Source organism: Pseudonaja textilis, chromosome 1 (genome assembly GCF_049901715.1).
Source record: "Pseudonaja textilis isolate UNSWEBS1 chromosome 1, rPseTex1.2, whole genome shotgun sequence".
Taxonomy (NCBI): Eukaryota; Metazoa; Chordata; class Lepidosauria; order Squamata; family Elapidae; genus Pseudonaja; species Pseudonaja textilis.
Window position 1 is genome coordinate 283,012,351 of NC_141990.1, and position 24,055 is coordinate 283,036,405.

At 38.4% G+C, this 24,055-nt stretch overlaps 1 protein-coding gene across 1 annotated transcript in view; it reads left to right on the forward strand.

The window, feature by feature from the left end:
- The window catches only part of PAX9 (paired box 9), a 41,755-nt gene extending 17,940 nt beyond the window's left edge, over positions 1-23,815 (forward strand). The window contains exon 4 of the mRNA XM_026711245.2: positions 21,361-23,815. Coding sequence (XP_026567030.1) covers positions 21,361-21,615 — 255 coding nt within the window. The 3' untranslated portion in view covers positions 21,616-23,815. The remainder of the gene's footprint in view (positions 1-21,360) is intronic.
- The last annotated feature ends 240 nt before the right edge of the window (positions 23,816-24,055 follow it).

Sequence of the window (24,055 nt, forward strand, 5' to 3'; positions counted from 1 at the left end):
TTCTGAATCCTGAACAAATGAAACTCTAGCAACTATTAGACTGAAGTTTTGGTCATCTGATAATGTATATCAATTTAAGCAATTATTGAACTCGTTATTCAACCAGAAGGGAAACAATTAGTCAGTGAAAGATCTTGGCTGTTTTGATTGTCGCTTTCCATAAAAATAGGAGAGCAAAGTCTGTTTATATGCCTCGAAAGAAAAATACAATCTTTACAGTTCCTGTTCACCAGTGCAATTTGGATGCATATTGTCTTTCTATGTTGTAACTAGGTCTGATTGATTATTTATTTAATTAGTTTATATCCTGCCTTTCAATGAACAGAGCAGATAATGTGATATAGAGACATTATAGGCATTTTTCCTGCCTTCTTATAGTCAAATACGTGTTTTGCCTGTGGGTTTTCCTAATCTGCAGAGTTTCCTGAATGAAACCTGATTACTCAAATTTTGTTCAGGAAGTAGTGGTTTTGTAATTGCCTCCATAGAATAGGGGTTGACCTAAAGTTAGTGGGACAGATTCACCACTTGAATATTCTTTAAGTTTACACCAGTTGCCACAGGTCAATGAAGTTGTCACCAATGTAAAAATATAAGGACTGTAACCCTGCATTTAGTGGGATAATTACAAAGGCTCTTGCCTAAGATAAATAATATTTAAATATATCATTGCTCTGGCGTGCTGTTTGCTGATTAAAGTCTTTGCATTGGGGTTATTTGTGCTTCCCTTAAGTCGTTGATTCCCAAGCTGGTTTATTTGAAAACTCAACTTCTCGGTACATTTTTAAGTTGGTTCCTTCTGGAGACACAGTTGGCACAGGGGGGTTTCCTTGTGTTTTGCATAATTGAACAAGCTATGGGTTAAGATCATGTGGAAAACCTTGCAAAATGGTCTCACATTTTCTTTTCTTTCTGACATTCAAATGCCTTTGGAACGCTGTCACCAAGGCAGGGCATGAGAGCAGTAGTACCCACACTGCAGTACCAAGTGGTCGATTGCTCCTGGAACTAGAGGCTCCATTTAGTCATCTTTCTTCCGCACTATCTTTGTGGCAAATGTAGTATGCTTTTATACTCTATTTACCATAAAGAATCACCTTCTCTTTGAATCCTAAATGCCCTTTTTGTGGTTTCATGCATAAGTTACTTACTTTTTTCCTATGATGTCAGAAAGTTATTCCGGAATTTTTTCATGCAAGAGAATTTTCTGATGTGAAAGTCTTATTTGCGGAAGTTTATCAAGCCAGCCTTCATTTCTTTGAATAAATATGAAATGCTATTTGCCTCTGGCCGCACCACCCTGTCTGTATAAATGTGACAATAGGCTTATCCTTCCCAAAAGATTATCTCCATGCTTGGAAGGGGAAGGGGAATTTCAGGTCACAGCAGATGGCAGCAACTAGCTAGACTTGGCTGATTCCACCCCTTCCCCCCCTTGATTGAAATAGGACCAGACTAATAGATGGGAGGCCACCAGGAGTTCTAAGGCAGACTAAACTTAGTCTGAGAATATTGGGGGGAAGTCTGGAAAAAGGCAGTATTGACAAAGTGCTTCTTATCCACACGGACATATTTGTTTAATCACTGGGAATTTTTTTACCTTTTTCGTTCCTAACAGGACATTTGTGAAGCTTTGGAGAGGCTCCTTGTGAAGCTGCTTCTCTTTACTGCCAATGAGCAGCCAGGGTGCCCTGAGAAGCCCACAATTGAAGGATCTGTCAGGAAGGCCTAAACCTGAGGCTGTTTCCCCCAATTTCCTCCAATCCCTGGAGCCATCTTTGTTAGGGTTCAACATTTTTATTTTTTGCTGAAGGGAGGGGCTGGGCTCACTTTTAAATTCTTGAAGCCTCAGCAGGTATCGCGGAGAGAGGCATGGGTGAAATGGTTTCTTTGGGGATGGAGGGAGTGAATTTTTTAAAAAAACCCAAACTCATTCTAACACCTGTAGCTTAACAGCTCTTTTTGCCTCTAGTTTGGTTAACATAAGACATTTTATTTTTCTAAATGTAAAAGTAATTCCTGAATAGCAAAAAAAGTTGGTTTATTTATGTTTATATTTACATTTATAATGAATTTAAAAAATTCTGAATCATAGCACGAGATTTCCCAGCAGAGATAAACACTAACATCTGCTAACTTTCCAGAATACAAAATCTTGTTTTCTCTAGTACAGAGGTCTCCAACCTTGGCAACTTTAAGACTTGTGGTCTTCAACTCCCAGAATTCCTCAAACTGGGAGTTGAAGTCCACAGTCTTAAAAGTTCACTGCTTACAATTTGTTCTATTTCTTTCCCCCTCTATACAGTGTTTCTCAGCGTTGGCAACTTTAACATGCGTAGACTTCAATATGATGCTGGCTGGAAAATTTTGGGAGCTGAAGTCCATACACCTTAAAGTTGCCAGATTTGAGAAATAATGCCCTACCTGCCCATTCTTTCTTAGCAGACATCTGCAAAACCAGAAGGATGTTTGATGGAGAACCCTGTCTAGCTGGGATTCATTACTTCCTACATTGCTCACCTGGCTTGAGGGCTAAGAGAAATTTCCTTCTTCCTCCTGCACAATCTTGTTCAGCTGCCCGCTTCTTTGTGGCGGCCATTACTGACCGCCGCTCCACCGCCTTGAGAGAAAGGGGTTTTGCCGGCTGGGAAGGGGGTCTGCGACACTCCCAAACCCCTATCCGGATCCCCCCTATCTTCGGCTGCCTCTACGGGGCAGCCTTATCCTCCAGACCTGTCGGGATCAGAGGCACCAAGATGGCTAGCGCAACAGGGATCGCGCAGAATCGCGAATCCCTGCCGCCGCCGAAGCCTGGCAAACCGGAAGTCCAGGGCTAAGAGAAATTTCTACTCCTACCCTGACCTTTAACAGCTCAATTACTCTGAAAGGGATGCGCTTTCCCAAGCCTTTTCTCTAAAATTTCCTCTTTTCCTCTCCCCCCACCCCACCTTTCTCTGCTGGTGGAACAAAGAGGACTCCTGCATTATCTTGTAGTATTTTTGGCCACAGGGACAAGAAGGAAACCCTTGTCTGCATTTTCCTTGGTTGTGGGACTATTAGATGCTACCAGAAGCATCTGATCCTGTAATGACTACTGAAGGGGTCTCCAACCTTGGCAACTTTAAGCCTGGTGGACTTCAACTCCCAGAATTCCCCAGCCAGCTTATCTGGCTTATGGAAGTTAAGGTGCAGACCTCCTTGAAGTGCTCCATGTTTCCACTAATACAGAAATCCACCCTTTTCTTCTTCTGCCTTACTCCTCAGCTCGGAAGTAAGCTAGGAATGATGTGAAGGGTCCTTGGTGCTTTCTGAGCTTGTTTATTTTCTTGCCGACATTTCATTACCCAAACTGGTTAATATCACCAGTGCCCTCATTTCAACCCCGAGTTACACATATTCTCCTTTATTGGTGGAAATGATTTCTCCCAACCTGTGTCTGAGCAGAGAATACCTTAAAGAGGCTCTGGATGATCTTTGGCAGCCTCTTTTGGAGCGATAGAACTTCAGGATCGCTGAGTTTTGGAGCAGGAGTAGAGCTTCATTTCTCCACATCTATTTTATTTATTGAAAAGACTTTTATGACCACCCATCTAAAAACCACAAGTCTGGGCAGCTCACAACAGTTATATAAAACCAAACATCATAAAACAATGCAACAAAACAACAATGAAACACGATCTGGTTTGCCAGACATGCCTGTGGAATGATTTGGCCTCTGGTTAGATTCAGTCCTCCACTGAGGATATAACACATAATACATGCTGATTGGTAGTGCTCTCTTCTATACCTTCGGAATGTAGGAAGCTGCTCTGCAGCATTTGTAAGACTCGATATTGTCAACTGTGACTGGCAGCAGTTGTGAGGTCAGAGGCAAAGAATTGATCTTTTTAACCTGAATGGTATGAAATGCTTGAATAAAAGCACAAGTATCTTCTCAGTGTTATGCCTCGGAATAGACTAATTTTTTTTGAAACAGCTTTTATTAGTTTATAATATAACCTACAAAGAAAGTACACAAGTAAATAGTAGGGAAAATAGGGAAGGGAAAAAGGAAGGGAGAAGTGAGAGAAAGAAAAGGGGAAAAAGGAAAAAAAGGCACTGACTTCCGACTCCCTTTGGTGCAGTAGAATAAGGCATTAACACCAACCCTCAACTTTTTACTTTTATATGATTGTATTAACTAGCCATTTCTATAACAACAAATCTATGTAATCAGTAAAACCCACAATCAAAGATTCATTTTTTTCTACCTCAAGCACAAAGTCCAGATGTGGTTTCCAAGTAGAAATAAAAGTATTTGTATTTTTTTCCTTGATCAAAACAGTCAATTTAGCCATCTCTGCTAACTCCATCAGTTTTTGCAGCCATTCATCCATTGCGGGGATCAAAGTGTCCTTCCATTTCTGTGCGTAAAGTAGTCTTGCTTCCATCAACATATATACATCAATGTTTGAATTCCCACCCCCCCCCGATCTAAACCCAAAAGAAAAGTCTCCGGTTTTCTCTTTAGATTCACTTTAAGAATTTTCTGTGTTAAAATATGAATTCTACTTCAATATTTCTTTGCTTTATTGCACGTCCATCATAAATGATAAAAAGTCCCTATTGATAAGCTAGATTTCCTCCTAAAAAGAAAGATAGTACACTGAAGGAGATGTATCCTTTATGGGATCCAGAATACAACATGTATATAAGAACTTAATTAAAAGCTTACTGGTTCAAACCAAAATCTAGCTAAAACAGTTTCTTTATAAGTAATCCAGAAAACAGCAGATGGTTGCTACTGGGTTCATTTACTGGACATCATGGGCTTTTGGGGGTGGGTGGGGGCTATCTAGAAGAGGAAATTCCATGAGGAACCAACTCAGAGCTTTCCTGGAGGACTGTAATGCAAAGAAATTGCATCTGGTGAAATGGCATAAAAAGTAATGATCTGAAAGCATCTAATAATCTTAGAAAAGGGATATAAGTAAATCTCTAAATTAGCCAATCTGCCATTCCTGACTCTTAGTGAACTATTTTTGAATTTAATTAATATATACTTTTGGCACCTCCGGTGTGTGGTAAGACATGGTTTTAAAAAACAATTTCACTCTAATATAGGGTGGACTATGGTTTTTTTTTTTTTTTTTTTGGGGGGGTGGCAATCTTACTAAACCCGTCTCCAAGGATAGGGACACATGACTGCTGGGTGTTTAGAGAAATTGGTTTTGAAAGCTGTTTTTGATTACATAGTATGATTTTCAGGGACAGTTCAGAAAAAAAAGAAAGAAAAGTGACTGTCCACATAGTTTACTCTACAAAACTGCTGTTATCAGCAATTCAAGGAGCTGGTTGACACCTTAAAAGCCCTATATGGCATAGCACCCGGTGATTCGTAGGAGTCTCTTTCCCCAAGAATATTTGCCTGTCCTATTAGATCAGATAGGGCGGGCATGGTCCCTGAAATCTTGCTTTAGAAGCGGGCCTTTTTTATGGCTCCCCTACCTTGTGGAACAACCTCCCACCAGTGATTTGACAAGTCCCACGCCCGCTCTTCTAGTCCTTGGGAAGACTGACTTTTTATTGAGAATTTGGGGTTGGAAGACTGGAGGCATCCCCAGGGGGATGATGATGGGGTGTTTTTGTTATTTTTATGATTGTTTTATTAATTAGCTTTATGGTCATTGTAAGCTGCCTAGAGCTGCTTAAGATGGGCAGCCACATTCATTTAAATAATTACTAAAATATTCTGAATGGCAGTCATCTTTTCATTTTGATCTTATGAGAAACAATGCCTAGAGACATTAGTTTTAAAATAATACACACATACATTAAAAATAGTGTTTACATTATTTTTTTTGACTATCTCAAAAGCATTCATTCAAATTTTTTCTGAACATGGAATGTACTGAATTTGTAGCTTGGTGTGTAGGTTGTGAGGGGTAATGTAATGGGCATCTCTACCTCTTTGGCAAGTAGCATTAAACTCTTAAGACTCTATGTCATGGTGAAACCTTTATTTTTCTGAAATGTGACAGGCAATGAACAAAATATTTGTCTCTAATTCAGTGTTCTTCTTTATTTGTTAACCATCTTTCATCTATATTTTAACAGCCAAACTGTTCTTTTTCTTGAAAATGATGAAAGTCAAAGGTGTCTTCTTAAAAGCTTCTCAGCTATTGTGAGTGGTATTAGAACATGGGAAAAAAGGGCAAAAAATTGCCAGCAGAACTGATGAGAATCAGGGACTGTGATATTTTAGAGGCTTGTTTTGTTGGCTGTTGAACCCTCCAAAATTAGAGATATTTAATAAGTGACAGTGCATGACTAGGAAAGCACAAGCTAGAGAAAAGCTGTAAATGCAGATTTAAGTCACCTATAGATCTCTTAAATGTTATATGGTACTTTAGGAACCGAAGTAGAGGAAACATCACAGAGAATTTATTTCAAGTCCTGTTTGCTTAATTCCCAAACGCAAATTCTATAATTAGCCTCATTGTTCATACAGCAAAAAAACATTGCAGAGGAAAAATGCAATAAAATAACAACTTACATAGTCAGCTAACTAGCTAAAAGATTATGAGAAATAATGTGTTGTTTGTGCAGTTTCACTGACTGCCTGGAGTCATATGATTGGTTTAGGAAAAAGTTTCATGCACACGGAAGAAAGAGAAGCTGCTGCTTTACGAAATCTATTTGTTACTTTAATGCAATCTTATAGCTGTCTTACCTTTGAATAACAGAATTACAGAGTTGGAAGGGACCTTGTAGGTCATCTAGCCCAACCCCCCAGCCAAGCAGGAGACCCTACACCAGGGGTGTCAAACTGGTGACCCATGGGCCAGATGCATCACATACAGACCCTGCCCACCCTGGCTCCACAAAGGCAAAAAATGTTGCGACATCACGTGACATGATCGAGTTTGACCCCCATGCCTACACCATTTCTGATAGATGGCAGTCCAATCTCTTCTTGAAAGCTTCTATTGATGAAGCTCCCACAACTTCTGAAGGCAAACTGTTCCATTGGTTACTTATTCTCATTGTCAGAAAATTTCTCCTTATTTCTAGATTGAATCTCTCTCCTTGATCAGTTTCCATCCATTATTCCTTGTCCGACCTTCAGGTGTTTTGGCAAATAGGTTGAAACCCTCCTCTCTGTGACAGTCCCTCAAGAATTGGAACACTGCTACCATGTCTCCCCTGGTCCTTCTCTTCACTAGACTAGCCACGCCCAGTTTCTGTAACTATTGTTCATATGTTATAACTTCAAGTCTCCTAATCATTTTTGTTGTTCTTCTCTGCACTCTTTCTAGAGTCTCAACATTACTTATAGTGTGGTGACCAAAATTGGATGTAGTATTCTAAGTGTTGTCTTACTAAGGCTTTATAGAGTGGTATTAGTACCCCACATGTTCGTGACCGAATTCCTCTGTTAACGCAATTTAGGATTGCATTGGCTTTTTTGGCCGCCACTGCACCCTTTTAGCTCATATTTAATTTAATTCATATTTGCTCTAGTCCAGGCAGAACCTTAGGGGAAAAAATGAGGCTACATCTGAGTACTTTGGGTTTTCCTACTGTACTGTATATAATGAAATCATGCCACCCTTAAAAGATGTATACTGGGATACAAAGATGATTCTAACTCTGGTTCATGTCACTGTGACACTACAAATATATTGTAATAATGACACAGTGGTTAGAATGCAGAATTGCAGACTAACTCTGCCCATTGCCAGGAATCTGATCCTGAACAGCTCAAGATTGACTCAGTCTTCCATTCTTCTGAGGTTGGTAAAATGAGGACCCAGATAAGGGGCAATTGTTGTAAATTGTTCAGAGAGTGCTCTGAGGCACTGTGGAACAATATATAAATCTAAGTGCTATTGCTATTTTATTTCAAAGTTTTGTCTATTTTTTTTCTAATTGGACAATCCAGATTTGTTCCTTACTATTTTTTTATTAATATTGTATATCCAACATTCTTTAATATATGCTTCTTTTGATACAACTACCTGTGATGTTCAATAAGATTGCAGATATTTACCTATCCCTAATATCTTTGTATACACACAGACACACACACAATTTACAGTTATATATTTATACACACACACACAAAACACACACATACATACATATATGATGCATACTTTGATCCTAGGATCAATATTAAAAGCAAAGGTAAATAATTAGAGGAATATGCATGGTGTGGAAGCCAACTTAAAAACAATTTTTGGGATATTAAAGGTAACTGAGGGAAGACATTAGTAGGTACATAGAGAGTTACGGTGTCAATCAAAGTTAAAGAACTTTAAATCAAATCAAATGTTTTGTTCTTGACCACAGCTCCTTTTGAGAGTGAAGCCTCTGGCCTATAGTTCTGAAGTCAAGAATTGCCCTCAGTTTGAAAAATGCTACAACCCTGCCTAAAAGATGCAGATTTATGACTTGGCTTAAAGGCCAAAGAAATGTCAGCTGCAACAAATTGCTGCTGTAACAGTGATCCTTCTATTTGGTTGTTGAAAGCCGTCGTACCGGTCAGTCTCTGTGGGGTTTTGTGTTTTTTTTTCCCCTGAACATTGAATATGCCTGTCTTTTCGTATCTCCTCACATTGCCATTTCCATGCTGCTTATTCAAGGTAGTCCTGATGAGTGGACTTGAGGATGGATTTCTTCATTATTATCTTTTTCAAGTTCTTAGGCAAATAAAATAAAATTTGCTCAGAAAAAGAACCCAATTAATGTCCTTCAACCACATGCCTTCGTAAATGTTTGTGCTCTCTAGCACTGGATCCAAAATCAATACTGGGCAGAGATGGTAGAATTCAGTCAAATTCTCCTAAGGTAACCATTTATTCAGAAGTTTCGTTTTTAAATCAATGGAGCTTGCTTCTTGGAAAAAGGTGTGAAGATATGACTGTAGCCTTTAAAAAAATGAAAAGAAGAAGCTACCTGTGTTAAATGTATCTCTACTTTTGAAAACTCACATCTATAAAGAAGAGGTTCATTATTTGTAGGCTGATAAAGCTGAATTGGGCAATATATTAAGTCTTCTCCTGGGATTATAAAAATTGGCTTGAATAACATCAAACCATCCAATTTACCATCCAATAAAGCAAAACAATGTGGCATGTTCAATTCCGTGAAATATGTCTGCTTGGCCTCCAAGTCTTTATTGAGAAGCACAATCTTTTGCCATTCATTCATTCATTCATTCATTCATTCATTCATTCATTCATTCATTCACACACACACGTGTGTGTGTGTGTGTGTGTGTGTGTGTGTGTATTTGAATAGTGGTGAATATCTGTAGTTTGGGAATAGGATGAGAGTGAAGGTTTGTTTACATGGACATGGACATGGACATCCCCTAAACTCTGCAGAAGATGTTACCTACCCTGGTAACGAAACATTTGGAAAACTAACCCACAAGCTCAGAGAATGAACCTTCACCCTCATGTTTGAATAGGTCTTGAAAGTTCATTCTGTCAAAAATACAAATATGCATTAATCATGCTGTCAGCCTTATTTATACAAACACGAAGCTTTTCTAGCTGTTTTGCAAATGTTTTAGTCTTGTTAGGTTCATGTTTTGACAATCTGCTGAACTGGAGGTTTCAAGCATGTATTTTGTTTGCAGAAGAGCTGTAATATCAGATCAGTAAATAATGTATTGAAAGCTAATGGCCAATAAGACAAAGCAACATTTCAGTACTGAAATATGTCCCAGTTGAAAAATCTTCCTTGGGGGAATGATATCCACATACAGTATGTGAATTTTAGCAAACTTTGAAGTATGGCTGAGCACAGAAAGTCAATTGGAGTAGCAAAATTGGATGATTTACTTCATGTGTGAGTGAGCTTCTGTAAGTCAAGGGTCAAATGTGAGTGTTCTGAAATATATTGGTGGGTCATATGAGGCTGGGACAAGAGAAAGTAGTTAATTAAAACAGAAAGTTTGAATGATAAAAATGACAATCCATTAAATCTTAACGCCCACTAATACTTCTGTGTGTTCAACAGAGCTTTCATGCCTCCTCATTCTAGTAGTCTGATTCTGAGGGCTGTGGACCATTCCAGAGAAGCCCTGAATTTGTTTTAGAGGATAGAAGCAAGCATCTGGGGGAGAGAAATTGGTTAAAATCAGAAATGTTCCCTTTTACAAATATAATTGTTGTTTAGTCCCCATCTTATCCTGAGGTTTAGTCATCCTGAGGTTTAGAGGTTTTAGTCTACAACTATTATTTTCCCTTGGGGCGATGGGAGATACAGTCCAATAAATTTTCATTTGCTAAGATGGAGGATGTGGACATAAAAATATAATTATCCTTATATCAGCAACAGTACCTGTGCATGTTATTTAATATTCTTGTAAAGTAAGTTTGTCCAATGTTCTTGTTAGTATGTGAATTTGAGAAATAGATTAAATTAAAGATGTATTTATTCGTCTTATGAGCTTTGAACCTGGGACTTTCCAGTGCATAATTTAATCTCTTGACTTCAGTATACGAATTATTCTATGTTTAGTTTATACACAAAACCTCAAATGGAAGTCCAGTCTTAAGCATTGCCAAGAACAGTAGATCCATTAATATAGTGCAGTCAATTAAAGTTAAATTAATTTGGATAAGTTTTTGGGATTTCCAGAAATGTAATAGCTGCTTTCATGCTCCCTCCCTTACACTAAATCTACTTTCTGTCTGTGTTCCTTCATACATATGACTACAGAGTTGTAGTGTTGTGCTGAGTCAGGATTTACGGACCAAGGAGTTCCTTGTTTACTAAGAAAAATAGCATCATGAATTTGTCATTTCTCTATTTTTCTCACCTTCTGCCAGCATTCTCTCTCTCCAATGGAACCTGGCCTTATACTTTGCCAGGAGGTGCTCAACTTTTCTGCTTCCACGTTTAAGCATTGCTATACCAGTCCATTAAGAGGCCAAATAGCGCAGCCATATTATGGTTTGGTTGCACAATTGCAAATGAAACCAAACCTTTCCATCTTTATTCGTGCAAGCAACATCTGATCTGACAGAGACAGAAAGAGAATTATAATGAAGGGAACATTTTTAAAAGGCTTATTTTAATGTAATCCAGTCCTGAATTTTGGCAAATACACACAAATATATAGTTTTCCTTAAGCAAAGGAAAACTGCTTGTTTTCTACCTTCATTTCTGCCCAGATTGGTATTGACAAGAGTCATGTACTATATATGTCTCTTTGCCTATGACAGTTTATCAAGGCTTGAAACTCTTCACTGTTGTTCATCCCAAAGGTGTTTTTTCAAAAGGTAACTAGACTTGTTTTTCCTTGAAGCTGTTTTGCTTCTCATCCAGGAAACTTCTTCAATTCTTACTGAATTGGTGGAGGCTCCAACTGGAGAAGCTTCTTGGTGAGAAGCAAAATATCTTCATGAAAAAATAAAGTCCAGTTGCCTTTGAAAAAGCACTTTTAGAACAACCATGACCTAGATGGCTGAGAATTTCCACTGTTGTTCAGTTTTAGTCCAAACAACCCTGCCCACTCCAATCTGCACTACACACATGATTGCGGTGTGAGAATACTTTGTCCAGTTTGGATGCTGCTTTTTTTCTATGCAAGCAAGGATGGGTTGAAAGCTTTTGCATATAGATTACGACCCACTGCCAAAAAGCACAGGAGCAACTCTCACAAGAATTACTCCAAGGCTCCAATTCCAGAAATTTTATTTATGAACAGTGTACATAGAATGGAAAGCATATAGCAAACATCAACACTTTTTTTAAAAGAATAGTGTTCTTTACCAAAACATGAATCAGGGGCGTATGGAAGACAGCTTATTTGTGTTGATGTATCCACTGTTATCATACTATGAAATATTTCTGACTCTGATCATCCTAATCCCTAAGATTACAGTTAATCCTAACAGTTCATATGTATACATTCCAATTCATGACTGGAATTAACCTCTAAACAGGTCTCCTCTTCACCTTTTGATGTACATCAAATTCTTGTTTTAGTTTAGCACCTGCTTCCTCGTTACTGAAACTTGACGTATTCTAATAATCGCTCATCCATCTACCATAAATCTCTAATGTTTAGAAGTCGCTTTTCCATAATGACTTCTTTTGCTTGATGTTGATACTTGCTTATGAGCCACAGTGGCGCAGTGGTTAGAATGTAGTACTGCAGACTAATTCACTGCTCACTGCCAGGAGTTTGATTCTGAATGGCTCAAGGTTGACTCAGCCTTCCATCCTTCTGAGGTCAATAAAATGAGGACCCAAATTGTTGGGGGCAATATGCTGACTCTGTTAACTACTTCAAGAGGGCTGTAAAGCACTATGAAGCAGTATATAAGTCTAAGTCCTATTGCTGTTGATTCCACAAGTTGTCTACTACAAAGCTCAGTCCTAAATCCTATTCACTTCAATGTGTTTGTAATATCACAGAAAGATAGCTAGGTAAGGTTTGTCTTTTTGCTGATGACACCAAGCGTGTAATAGAGTTCACGTTCCTGGGGGTATTCATAACATGGAAAACAATTTGGCATTGCTGGAACATTTGGTAAAAAACATGGAAACTAGAATTCAATGTTTTTAAATGTAAGATCATGCACTTAAGGTAAAAGAATCCTCCAACAGGGAGAACTTTCCAATATGTAGAACATATTGAGAAGTACAGTATTAGATAGAACAACAGAAGAAAAAGATTTAGGTATTCTCATAGCAGATAGCTGCAAAATAAGAAAATTGGCCAGGCAACTGTGAAGGCAAACAAAATTCTGGAATGCATCACTAGAAGGATCAGCAGCAGGAAAAATCTTGCTATATAGGGCTTTAGTTGGACTAGTGTCTCTGGTTTTGGGAACCTCACCTAAAAAAAGATATTGATAAGATTGAGTGAGATCAGAGATGAGCAACAAAAATAATGCAAGATCTGAGGGACAAAACCTATCAGAAGAGATTGGAGGAACTGAATATGTGCAGCCTGGAGGGCAGAAGGGAAAGGTGTGTGTGTGACACTGTTGAAACCTTTCAATATATTAATGGTGTGAATAAGGTTCTAGAAGGTAGTATTTTCAATAATAAGCAAAAATCAAGAACAAGGGGGCATAACGTGAAACTGACAGGAGGGAGGATCAAAAGTACTGTTAGAAACTATTATTTCACAGAAAGTGTAGTGGAAGCTTTGAACCAATTTCCAGCCAATGTAGTGGATCAATCATCAGTAACTGATTTTAAACATGCTTGGAATAAACAAATGTCCATCATCGGACAAAAATAAAATAAAAATGAATAAAATCTAAAAACAATAATTAAAAATAATATGTAAATAAATTGAAAAGAAAATAAACACATTCATAGGGCAGATATGATGGACCACTAGGTTTTTTTTCTGCCCTCAGTTTTCTATGTTTCTATGTAGGACAAGTCTATTTTAATTATAATAGCTTTAGTAACAGAAACTTGCAAGTCTTTGTGGTTTTTTTAATTCCACCTTTATTATTTTTTATAAATAATTCAAGGTGATGAACATACCCAACGCTCTTTTCTCCTCCTATTTTCCCTCTTGCAATAACCCCGTGAGGTAAATTGGGCTGAGAGAGAGTGACTGACCCAAAGTTTTTCTCTGCCTTTATACTCATGTGAGTTAGGCAGCGGTTCTTTCCTCAAGTTATGTTTTGGGCCTGGACTGAAGTCCCTTGTATCTGATTGTAGCCTTGGTAGCAGCTCTTCTTCCTGTCCTTCTACGCTCTCTACATTCTGGTATCTCTGGAGAGCTGCTGGAGGCTTAATGCCCATTAACACTGATCCTCTGCTCCTTTTCCCTTAGAAATAAATTTTGGATCTTTACAGCCAGTGGTACAGAGAGGCTGATTTTGGAATTACCAGATGTAATCCAGGATTGTGATTCAAAGATGAGATTCCCAAAAGTGTGCCTTGATGAATTAAAACACAGAGAGATATAAATATAAGCTTTTTCAAAGTAAAGTGTTTCTATTTAAAGATACACATTAAATATGTTTAATCAAAGCGTTCAAGTGATTTATTTAAAGAAAAGCAAAAATGCAACAAATTCTGTGGTTTTTGTTAAGAAAAGTCTAATTCAAAATACAACATAGGGTAAAGGGTTGATTAAATGAGACATAAAAATAAATGTTATCGATACAATGTACAGACCACAACAAAAAACATTTATAAATGAAATTTAACTGGCATGAGTGCAACTTAGCTAGGGTTAAAATTGTGCTTGAAGTAGCATGTTCTTGATTACCCAGTCTGCCTGGAAGTATGAATAATTGTAGATAGCAACAATTTGTGAAAGAGTTGCTGTAGGCAAGTTGGGGTGTCAGAAGTTTAGAAATTATAGAAAATATAAAACAGGAAAGAAAGAAACAAAGCTCTATAGAAAGTATGGAGCAAGGAAAAGATCTTAAATGGTTGTTGGGGGGAAGGGGGAAAATTTGGAGAATTGATTTTTCCAGTTTTTAAACAATGCAGTACCTAGTAGAAGAAGAACCAAAGCCACAATAATAGAAAGGAGAGAAAAGCAGGAAGAGAAGGAAGACAGATTGAATAGAATAGAATAGAATAGAATAGAATAGAATAGAATAGAATAGAATAGAATAGAATAGAATAGAATACTTTATTGGCCAAGTGTGATTGGACACACAAGGAATTTGTCTTGGTGTAAATACTCTCAGTATACATAAAGAAAAGGTACATTCATTAAGAATCAAGAATCATAACATACAACACTTAATGATAGTCATAGGGTACAATCAAGAATCAAATCATACTAGGAAACAATCAAGTGGGAGGGGATGGGTGATAAGGAGTGGTGAGAAGATTAACAGTAATAGTAGTGTACACTTTGTAAATAGTTGAACAGTGTTGAGGGAATTATTTGTTTAGCAGAGTGATGGCTTTCAGGAAAAAACTGTTCTTGTATCTAGTTGTTCTGATGTGCAGTGCTCCATAGCATCGTTTTGAGAACTAGGATCCACCTAGTTTAGCAGTGCATACCTCAATTTTGCATAAAGCCTAAACTGAAAATACTTTTACAATAGAGTTGCAAAGCTCTTTACTGCTCCAAGATGCTGGTCTTGCACTTGTCCCACTGAAGAAAAAAAATATTAGTTTTCTGGTGGAGAAAGAGTAGGAGCTTTTGTTCATGGGTATCCAGAGCCTTTATTATTGCTGGAATGAGTGAGGCTTCTATGAGTCAGCATTTTGCATTTGTTTATCTGGTCAGCATCCAATTTCTGTTGCTCATTCTTTTTCTGAGGGAAAAATGATGGAAAAGCTCCAGGCTTTTGGATCATCTATTCTTCTTGGTTAGAAATGCAGGGTGTCTAAATGTAATTGGCAACTGAATGGCTGATGCTTCTAGGATCCCAACTAGAGATCTCCCAACAAAGAAAATGGCATTTGAGAAATTTTGATTCACACACTAACCCAATAAAATCAAGACCCTCCTACTTCTGGGAAGAGAGGATGATGTCAACATGGGTAAAAGAGAAAAGAAAAAAATGATTAGGATTCAAAAAGTGTATGCCATTCTCTTTCTTGGCTCTTAAACTGGGAAAACTTCTCCGGAGGATCTGTTAAATCCAATAAGACAGGGATATCTGCTTTTGAGATATACTTGCCAACAACTAATTACTTAGCTAAACATGCAGATTTAATTAAGGCTTTCTCCTTCTTTAGCCAAAAAGAACATTTTAGCATTATTTTGGGAATCAGATTAGCAGCTTGAAACAATACAGTGAAATGTCCTGTCCCCCAGAACACAAAAAAGGTCTGTGGCTAGGTCCAAATTGGAAAAGAACCCCACGGTTAAAATCCATGCCTCATCTTTTCATTAAGCACAGTATTCCCATACACATTCAGAATCTTTTAAAAAGATAATGTTCCACAACACTACTTTCCAGTTGTGTCCTTTCTCCACTGTAGCAATATCTACAGTAGAATCTTCAGTAGATCACTAGAGATGTGCTATGTTCTTTCCTGCTTCGAATGCTCTACCATCATCCCAGTGCCAAAGAAGCCCTCCATCAAGGAACTGAATGATTACAGACCAGTTGTTCTAACATCTGTAGTTATGAAAATCTTTGAAAGGCTTGTGCTGTCCCACCTGAAAACCATCACGGATCCGCTGTTAGATCCCATGCAATTTGCATACCGAGCAAATAGATCGACAGATGATGCTGTTAACATGGCTCTGCATTACATCCTACAACACCTTGAATCTCTAAATACCTACCTCTTTGTAGACTTCAGCTCAGCATTCAATACCATCATTCCAGACACTCTTCTAAGTAAATTAAACCAACTAGCGGTACCTGAACACACTTGTAAGTGTATCATAAGCTTCCTAACAGACAGGAAACAGCAGGTGAAGCTAGGCAGAATCATATCCGATACCTGTATAATCAGCACAGGGGGTCCCCAAGGCTGTGTGCTTTCTCCACTTCTCTTCTCCCTATATACCAATGACTGCATCTCAAACGATCCATCTGTTAAAATACTGAAGTTTGCTGATGACACAACAGTGATTGGTCTCATTCAAGACAAGGGTGAATCTGCATACAGACAGGACATTATTCAACTTGCCTCATGGTGTAACCGGAACAAACTGGAACTGAACACACTGAAAACCGTAGAAATGACACTACTAGACAACACAGTATCAACAGTAGAGACCTTCAAATTCCCAGGTTCTACTTTATCACATGAACTAAAATGGACACCTAACTTCAAAAACATCATCAAAAAAGCACAACAAAGAATGTTCTTTCTGTGCCAACTCAGAAAGCTCAAACTGCCCAAGGAGCTGCTGATAAAGTTCTACAGATGAATTATTGAGTCTATCATCTGCACCTCTATAACTGTCTGGTTTGGTTCTGCAACCCAACAGGACAGACACAGACTTCAGAGGATAATTAGGACTGCAGAAAAAACAATTACTACCCACTTGCCTTCAATCAAAGACCTGTATACTGCATGAATCAAAAAGAGGGCTAGACCCCTCACATCCCAGACATAAACTGCTTCAACTCCTTCCCTCAAAACGAAGCTATAGAGCATTGCAACTAGACACAAGGGCAGTACTTTCCCGAATGCCATCACTCTGCCAAACAAATAATTCCCTCAACACTGTTCAACTCTTACAAAGTCTGCACTACTATTATTGTTAATCTTGTCATCACTCCTTATCACCCATCCCCTCCCACTTGTGATTGTAGGACTATAACTTTGTCGCTTGTAACCTTTCCATTTATATTGACTGTTTCCTAGTATGATTTGATTGCTGATTGTACCCTATGACTATCATTAAGTGTTGTATGTTATGATTCTTGATTCTTAACAAATGTATCACTTTTATCTCTTTATGTATACTGAGATATTTACACCAAGACAAATTCCTTGTGTGTCCAATCACACTTGGCCAATAAAGTATTCTATTCTATTCTATTCTATTCTATTCTATTCTATTCTATTCTATTCTATTCTATTCTATTCTATATTGAATACTAAACATCACTGTGTGGTCATCTTAGATTTCTGAAAATGTAATACCTAACACCAGATATCCAACTGTAGAAAATGTAAAATGGTGGCTGCTTTAAAAATAGATTTAATTCACTGCTTTCATCCAGATGTTCTGCTGCTGCCTAAGTACATCTGAAGTCTGGGCAGGGAAGAGTGGCAGTGGTCAATCAGATGTGGATAATTCTTGATAATAACCCCAAGGGAACGGGAAGGCCCTAACTTTTGGCTAGCATAGCAAGTTCTGATGTTAGGACTTCCTCCAACTCTTATGTCTAGAAGAGGACTGTCTTAGATAACCTCTGTGCAACTGTCTGATTTAATTCTTTAAGGCTCTCTGCACAGCTCACATTTTTGGGAATGTATTTTTTTGTTGCTTCTTCCTGCCATCTTTTCTCACTTGGTTGTTTCATGTAGTATTTTATGCTGTAAGTCCCTTTTGGAATTGTGAAACAGATATACCTGCTGCATTCACAATGACATTAGTAATATGAATGCATTCTGTGATTGGTTGCTGAACTACTTGGCTCCCACACGTAAATGTATACATTAAATCTATGGCCAGAAAGGTTGCCATTCCCAGTTTTCAGCAGAAACATGGATATTGCTTCAGTTTCTCTAACACAATGCTTATGTGCATGGGTGGGGATCCTAACTCATGTTAATTCTGTTTACAGGTTTGAGCCCACTCTCTACTTTGATTAAATTGGCATAATTGAGGGGTAACTCCCACGGACAGCTCTTTGCACTATAACTGTTGAGTCAGCTACAACAAAATTATAAAAATGCATTTTGCTAAACAGACAAACCATGAAAAAGGAGAAGACTGTTCTCTCCTCTGAATTTCCACTTTCTTTGGACTGCTACAAAGCATTAATTCTGAGCAGCTGAAACAATTCAACATGTCTCCCCTGTGGATTTTGCTTCTTAGATATTGGGCAAAAGGGGACTATAGATTCCATTCATCTACTAACAGATCTTCAATACTTCAGTTTCCTTTTATAAACAATGGCTTCAATTATGGCAGAATATTTACAGAACTTTAAAAAAATGTTTCTGAAAGCCCAGCACTTAAGAAAAGACTTCTAAGTACCTTCAAAACCCATAAACACCACAGGGTTCTCTCAACTCCTGATTCTGAATTTTGGTATTCATTTCCTTCAACTGAAATTCTCTAGATGAATTATTGGCCCAATATATATAGGGTTCTGGAATTTAATCCCCTTCACTTCATTCGCAAGTGAATGTACTTCTTGTATAAACTGTCACATTAACAAATGGGATTCAACTCCTCTATTAAGCCATGTAGCCCAAATTATAAGCATAGCTCATGTTTTCCTGACTAGTGATTTTGTTCTAATGGAAGTGGGTTTATTTGGGAGTGAGTCCCATTGAATCAAATGGCATCTGCTTTAAATGAATATGTAAATGTCCAGGGCACTTGCCCATTCTCCAAAGTGTCATTTGAATGAAATGTTGGGTTCTAATACCCTATGTAAGCCAGTGTGTAGATCATTTTTATCATTGGTCTCTCCAGGTTAAACCTTGCACTAGCAACATTTTAGAGGTCATACTTGTGAGGGGGATGTCCATAAAATATGTCCAAAGTGGAACACAGTTGTGACTGCCAGATCCAGTCCTCCTGTCTGGCAGAATGGTCCAACAGTCTCAGGTGGCTGAAGCTGTGGATTGCACAGAAGAGCCTTCAGCCATTCCTTCTCTGCCTATGATCTACCCTCCAGCTCTGAATTTGTGTGTGTGTGTGTTCTCCCATTCAAGAGCTGAAGTAAGATACAAACAGTTGCTTTTGCATTTTGAATGAGGTGGGAGGGGGCAACATTTTCTGCTTTGCCTGAGGCACAAGATGTCAGCCCCTGTGATTATAGAGGGATTTAGTATTATTTAGATGGAGCAAAGTGCATGTAAGTTTTAAAAAAGCACCCACATACCCTGCATAGCAAACCACTTCTGTCATTCAGGCATCTTTTTTAAAAAAGGCCCAATGGAACAAGGCTTTGTTGTCTTAAGAGAAAACTTCAGGAGCAGCCCATGGACTGAAAGTCTGCTTGAGGCAGCAGCTGCAGGCAGAACTGTAGTTCTGGTACCAACTCAGTGACTGAATGGGTCTTCAAATGGGTATTCAAACCCCATGAAGTGAGAATTCAAAAAAGTGTAGGCTTATTATTGATGCTTGTTAGGCTTGCTGGATAGAATAACAAGTGGTGTGAGCTGAAGTTTTAGCAATCTCCACCAGCTTTGTGTAAGAAGCGGCCTTAGGTATATTTTTGTAGAATTCTCAAGGAATGGCAATTAATTTAAATAAAGCAGGTCCATTGTCCAGACCATTACAAAATGGCCTGCATCCTTACTTGAATGCATGCTGCAGAGAATAATCCCCACCCCCACCCCATGCCAATTTGGTGTTGTTGTGTGTGCCTGAATGTCCTTGTTCTGGATATTTTTTTCCCCAGCATATACATCTTAATATTTGTAGGGATTAAATTTCATGCTATTGGAAATTTTTTCCAGCAGTGCTCAGTTCTGAAGGCAGAAAAGCAATTGGAAAGTTCTCCAGCTCAAATTCCAAAGAAATGAGCTCGGCAGTGTTCTTGCTCAGCTCCCATTAATTGAAATGTGGCTTGTCAAACTGAGCTCTGTAGGAGCAAGGCAGAGGGCAATTTTATGGCCATTCTTTGAGAAAAATCTGAAAGCACAGGCCTATATTGTTTTCACAAGCAATGCTAATGATGCCTTTGAGTATGGTATGCCCTGTTAAAAGAATCTGGAAAGGAAACATTTTAAAATCTGAGATGCATTGTTATTTAGTTTTTTCCTTTGGCCTTTCCCACTACTGTTTACTGGAATGCAACCAGTTTCCCATACTAAGGATCTGTTGAATTGGCAAAGGAGAAGCTCTGTAACATATGAAAGGTCTTAACCTGGCACAATAAGGTAAGGGGATAATAGCCACCATTACCCAGCTGTTGCTGCCAGAATAATTGCGCTAGTTTTGATGAAACATTCTGCAATTCATGTGGGAAGTTATGATGCAGGTATGCCAGAATTACTTGGATAGAGGGCTACGTAATACATTGATTGTATAGGAAATTTAAGAAAGAAAAAATGTATGATGAAAAGTTAATTTATTAGAAAGTATTTATTTCAAGTTTGTGAAAGAGGATTAAAAAGAAGACATCTCTCACATCAGGGGGTTAGCAGTTGATGGGTTTCTCATCGTAGCTCATAGAAAAATGTTTTTAAAAAAAATGCAAAATGGCCTTATTGGACCACTGAAAACTTGAAGAACTGGGGTGATTTTGAGAGGTTTTAAGGAATAATATAGATTCCTTGAGATCTGCCATGTATAAGCTATTAAGTTTGCCTCCTAATAGGGTTCCCCCCCCCCCCAAAAAAAATCTGCTATAAAATTTTTGACCCAGTTACATTTGGGGATCCTTAATGAACCCAGAGAGCCACTTTGGTGTAGTGGTTAAGGCACTGGGTTAGAAACTGGAAGGGTATGAGTTATACCACTTTAGACATGAATCTTGTTGGGTGACCTGGGGCCAGTCACACCCTCTTAGTCCTGGGAAGAAGCAATGGCAAAGTTCTTCTGAAATCTTGCCAAGAAAAGAGCAGGGACTTGTCCAGACAGTTGCCAGGACCCAAGATTGGCTAGTAAGAAAGTACAGATTGACTTAACTGTTACCTTGGAGAGCTGAAAATGTTGTATCTGAAATCGGTCCTACATTAATGAAGACATTTTAGATGCTTCATTCTTTTTTCTTTTCTTTTCAAACAACAATGGTCATCTCTTTTCTTCTTGTTGTTTTCTAGGCACCAAGCTGCCTTCCAACTGTCGGAAGCTTTGTCTCTGCACCAACAATGACACCTTATCCCGCAGCAGCCCAGGTGTCCCCTTATATGGCGTACAGTGCTGCTCCTTCTGGTTACGTAGGTAGTCACGGCTGGCAGCATGCTGGGGGCAATCCTCTTTCACCCCACAACTGTGATATTCCAGCTTCCCTGGCTTTCAAGGGCATGCAAGCAGCCAGAGAAGGTAGTCACTCCATCACCGCCTCTGCACTCTGATATTGGAAATATGACAGAACATCTGATCCAGTCCGGCTCAGCTCAGTGTTCTTTCTTTTGTCCCATAATTCTTCTTCAGACTGACTCAATGAGTTGGAACTATTTTTCCATGATTTTGTGCTTAAAAAAACAAATAATAATTGCGGTTTGGTAAGTGTAAATAACATAAGGAAGGGATAAATGTGTTGTCTCCCTTTGCACTGCATAAAGAATATTTGACAACCCTCAGAGGGCTTGTGTGACTGTTTCATTGGTAAAACCACACATATTTATTTAAAGCTACAGGACTTTTTCAAATGTGCAATTGTTTCATATTTGTGAGAAATCAGTCAAGGAAACCCAATAGATCAACAAATGCAATCAAATAGAAATTGACTTCTGGACCAAAAAATAGTTCTTGTGGAAAAAATATGGACAAATGAATAGTCAATGTTGCTAACAGCTTGTGTTTTATAGCAACAAATTGTAGAACCAAATGAATACATGGCTCTGTTATTTATCCTGTATTTTGCAGTGATCACAAAGGCAGTAATGTTTTCGTTTTCTCTTTGTAAATATGGATTTGGTTATCATCTGCATTTCCACTAGTCAACTGACTTCTATTTTTCTTTTTGTTGTTAAGTGGTGACATAGTAGACATGCTTTTCCCACTTTAGCATCCTTGCAATTCCAGAACATTCAGTGGGAATTCCATGAATTGCATTCCCAATTCACCGAGTTTGCCAAAATGGGAAAGGATTTCCAAGCAATTTGCTATTCTTCATCACCTCATCTTGGTGATGTCATTTGTATTAATGGTTCAGTTCTGATTATTCTGTGTTTGCGGCATAGTATGAAACTTCCTGAAAGCACTTGGATTTAAGGAAAAACATTTGGTTTTTCCAGCAAAGAACCTAAAGCAAGGGTTGCCAACCTTTTGGACCTCAGGAACCACCAAACTCATAATTTTACATCCCAGGGACCACTAACCGGTTCTGTGGGCATGGCCTAATTTGTGGGTGTGGCTTGGTGGTCATGTGACTGGCTGGGCATGGCTTGTATGTAATATTATAAATATTTATATAAATATTGATTTTTTATAAAAGAGCAACTTTTTGTTGCTCTTTTATAAAAAAAAGAGCAACTTATAAAAAAAGAGCAACCCAAAATCAGGCAAAGCAGGCAGATTGAGTTGCTCACAGAATCACAGATTCATTCAGAGATCTATCTACCATTGGCTAGCTCAGTCTGTCACATAAAATTTGCGTGCAAGCAAACTCACAAAATTAACTCACAACACACCATGTATGTAAATATTGAATTTTTTTATTTAAAAAAGAGCAACTTTTACCCAAAATCAGGCAAAGCAGGCAGGCAGATTGAGTTGCTCACAGAATCACAGATTCATTCAGAGATCTATCTATCTGCCATCAGCTAGCTCAGTCTCTCAAATTCGTTTGCCATGAGTTTGAACTGAATTTGCTTGCAAGCAAACCTTCAGTACTAAGGGAGGTTTGGCTGTGCTGAGCCAAAGATCTAAAGACTAGCTAGAAAGCAAGAAATCCAACCATTTCCTGCTTCCTAGCTAATCTAAATCTCCCGGCACAGCAGAACAGATGATGGTCAGAAAAAGGAAAAAGAGCAATTTAGCAGGCAAGTTTACTGGGTAAGGAGTGAGTGGGCGGGGAGGGTTCCTGCAGGCCATGTGGGCAGTGCAGCACTTGTGTTTCTGCACAGCCTGGATTAATTGCTTTGGAGGGGGTGCTCTGGGGGTGAGATTTTTCTGTGGCCCACCAAAAATTTTTCATGGCCCACCAGTGGGCCGCGGCCCACCCGTTGGCGACCGCTCACCTAAAGTGAGTACAAGTCCTCATTTAGTGACCATAATTGGGACTGGCAACTGGGTTCCTAAGTGAAGTGGTTACTAAATGAAACTGCAGCTGTGCTTATGATCAGCTTTCCTTTGCTTTACAGATCTGCAAAGGTTATAAATGGGAGGATTGGTTGCAAAGTTACCTTTTTATCATTGTAGTAACAGTGAACAGATCTAAACAAGGCAGTTGCTAAATGAGGACTACTCTATATTCCTAGTGGGTTGAATTCAGAAAGTTTCTCTCTTTCACAAATGAAAGGATGCATTTCGTTTGTGGAAGGCACTAATGTTCAATGAAAACTGCTGCTAAAAATAATAAATGTAATAAATAAACATAATCAACAATTATGCCACAATCATCCATTCTGTTCTCTTCAGTAAACTCTCCCAGCATTTGGCACAGCCTTTCAAGAGATACAATAAATTATAGGAGGAGGTAGAATCAGCAAAGTTAATGTTCCCTTTTTTTCTTCCGCAGAAGCAGCCTATGATCAACATTTACTTACTAGTATATCAATCCATTTATTTCAGTGGCATTAAAAATGATTGATTTTTCTGGATATACTGTATAGAGAAAATATTTTCCAT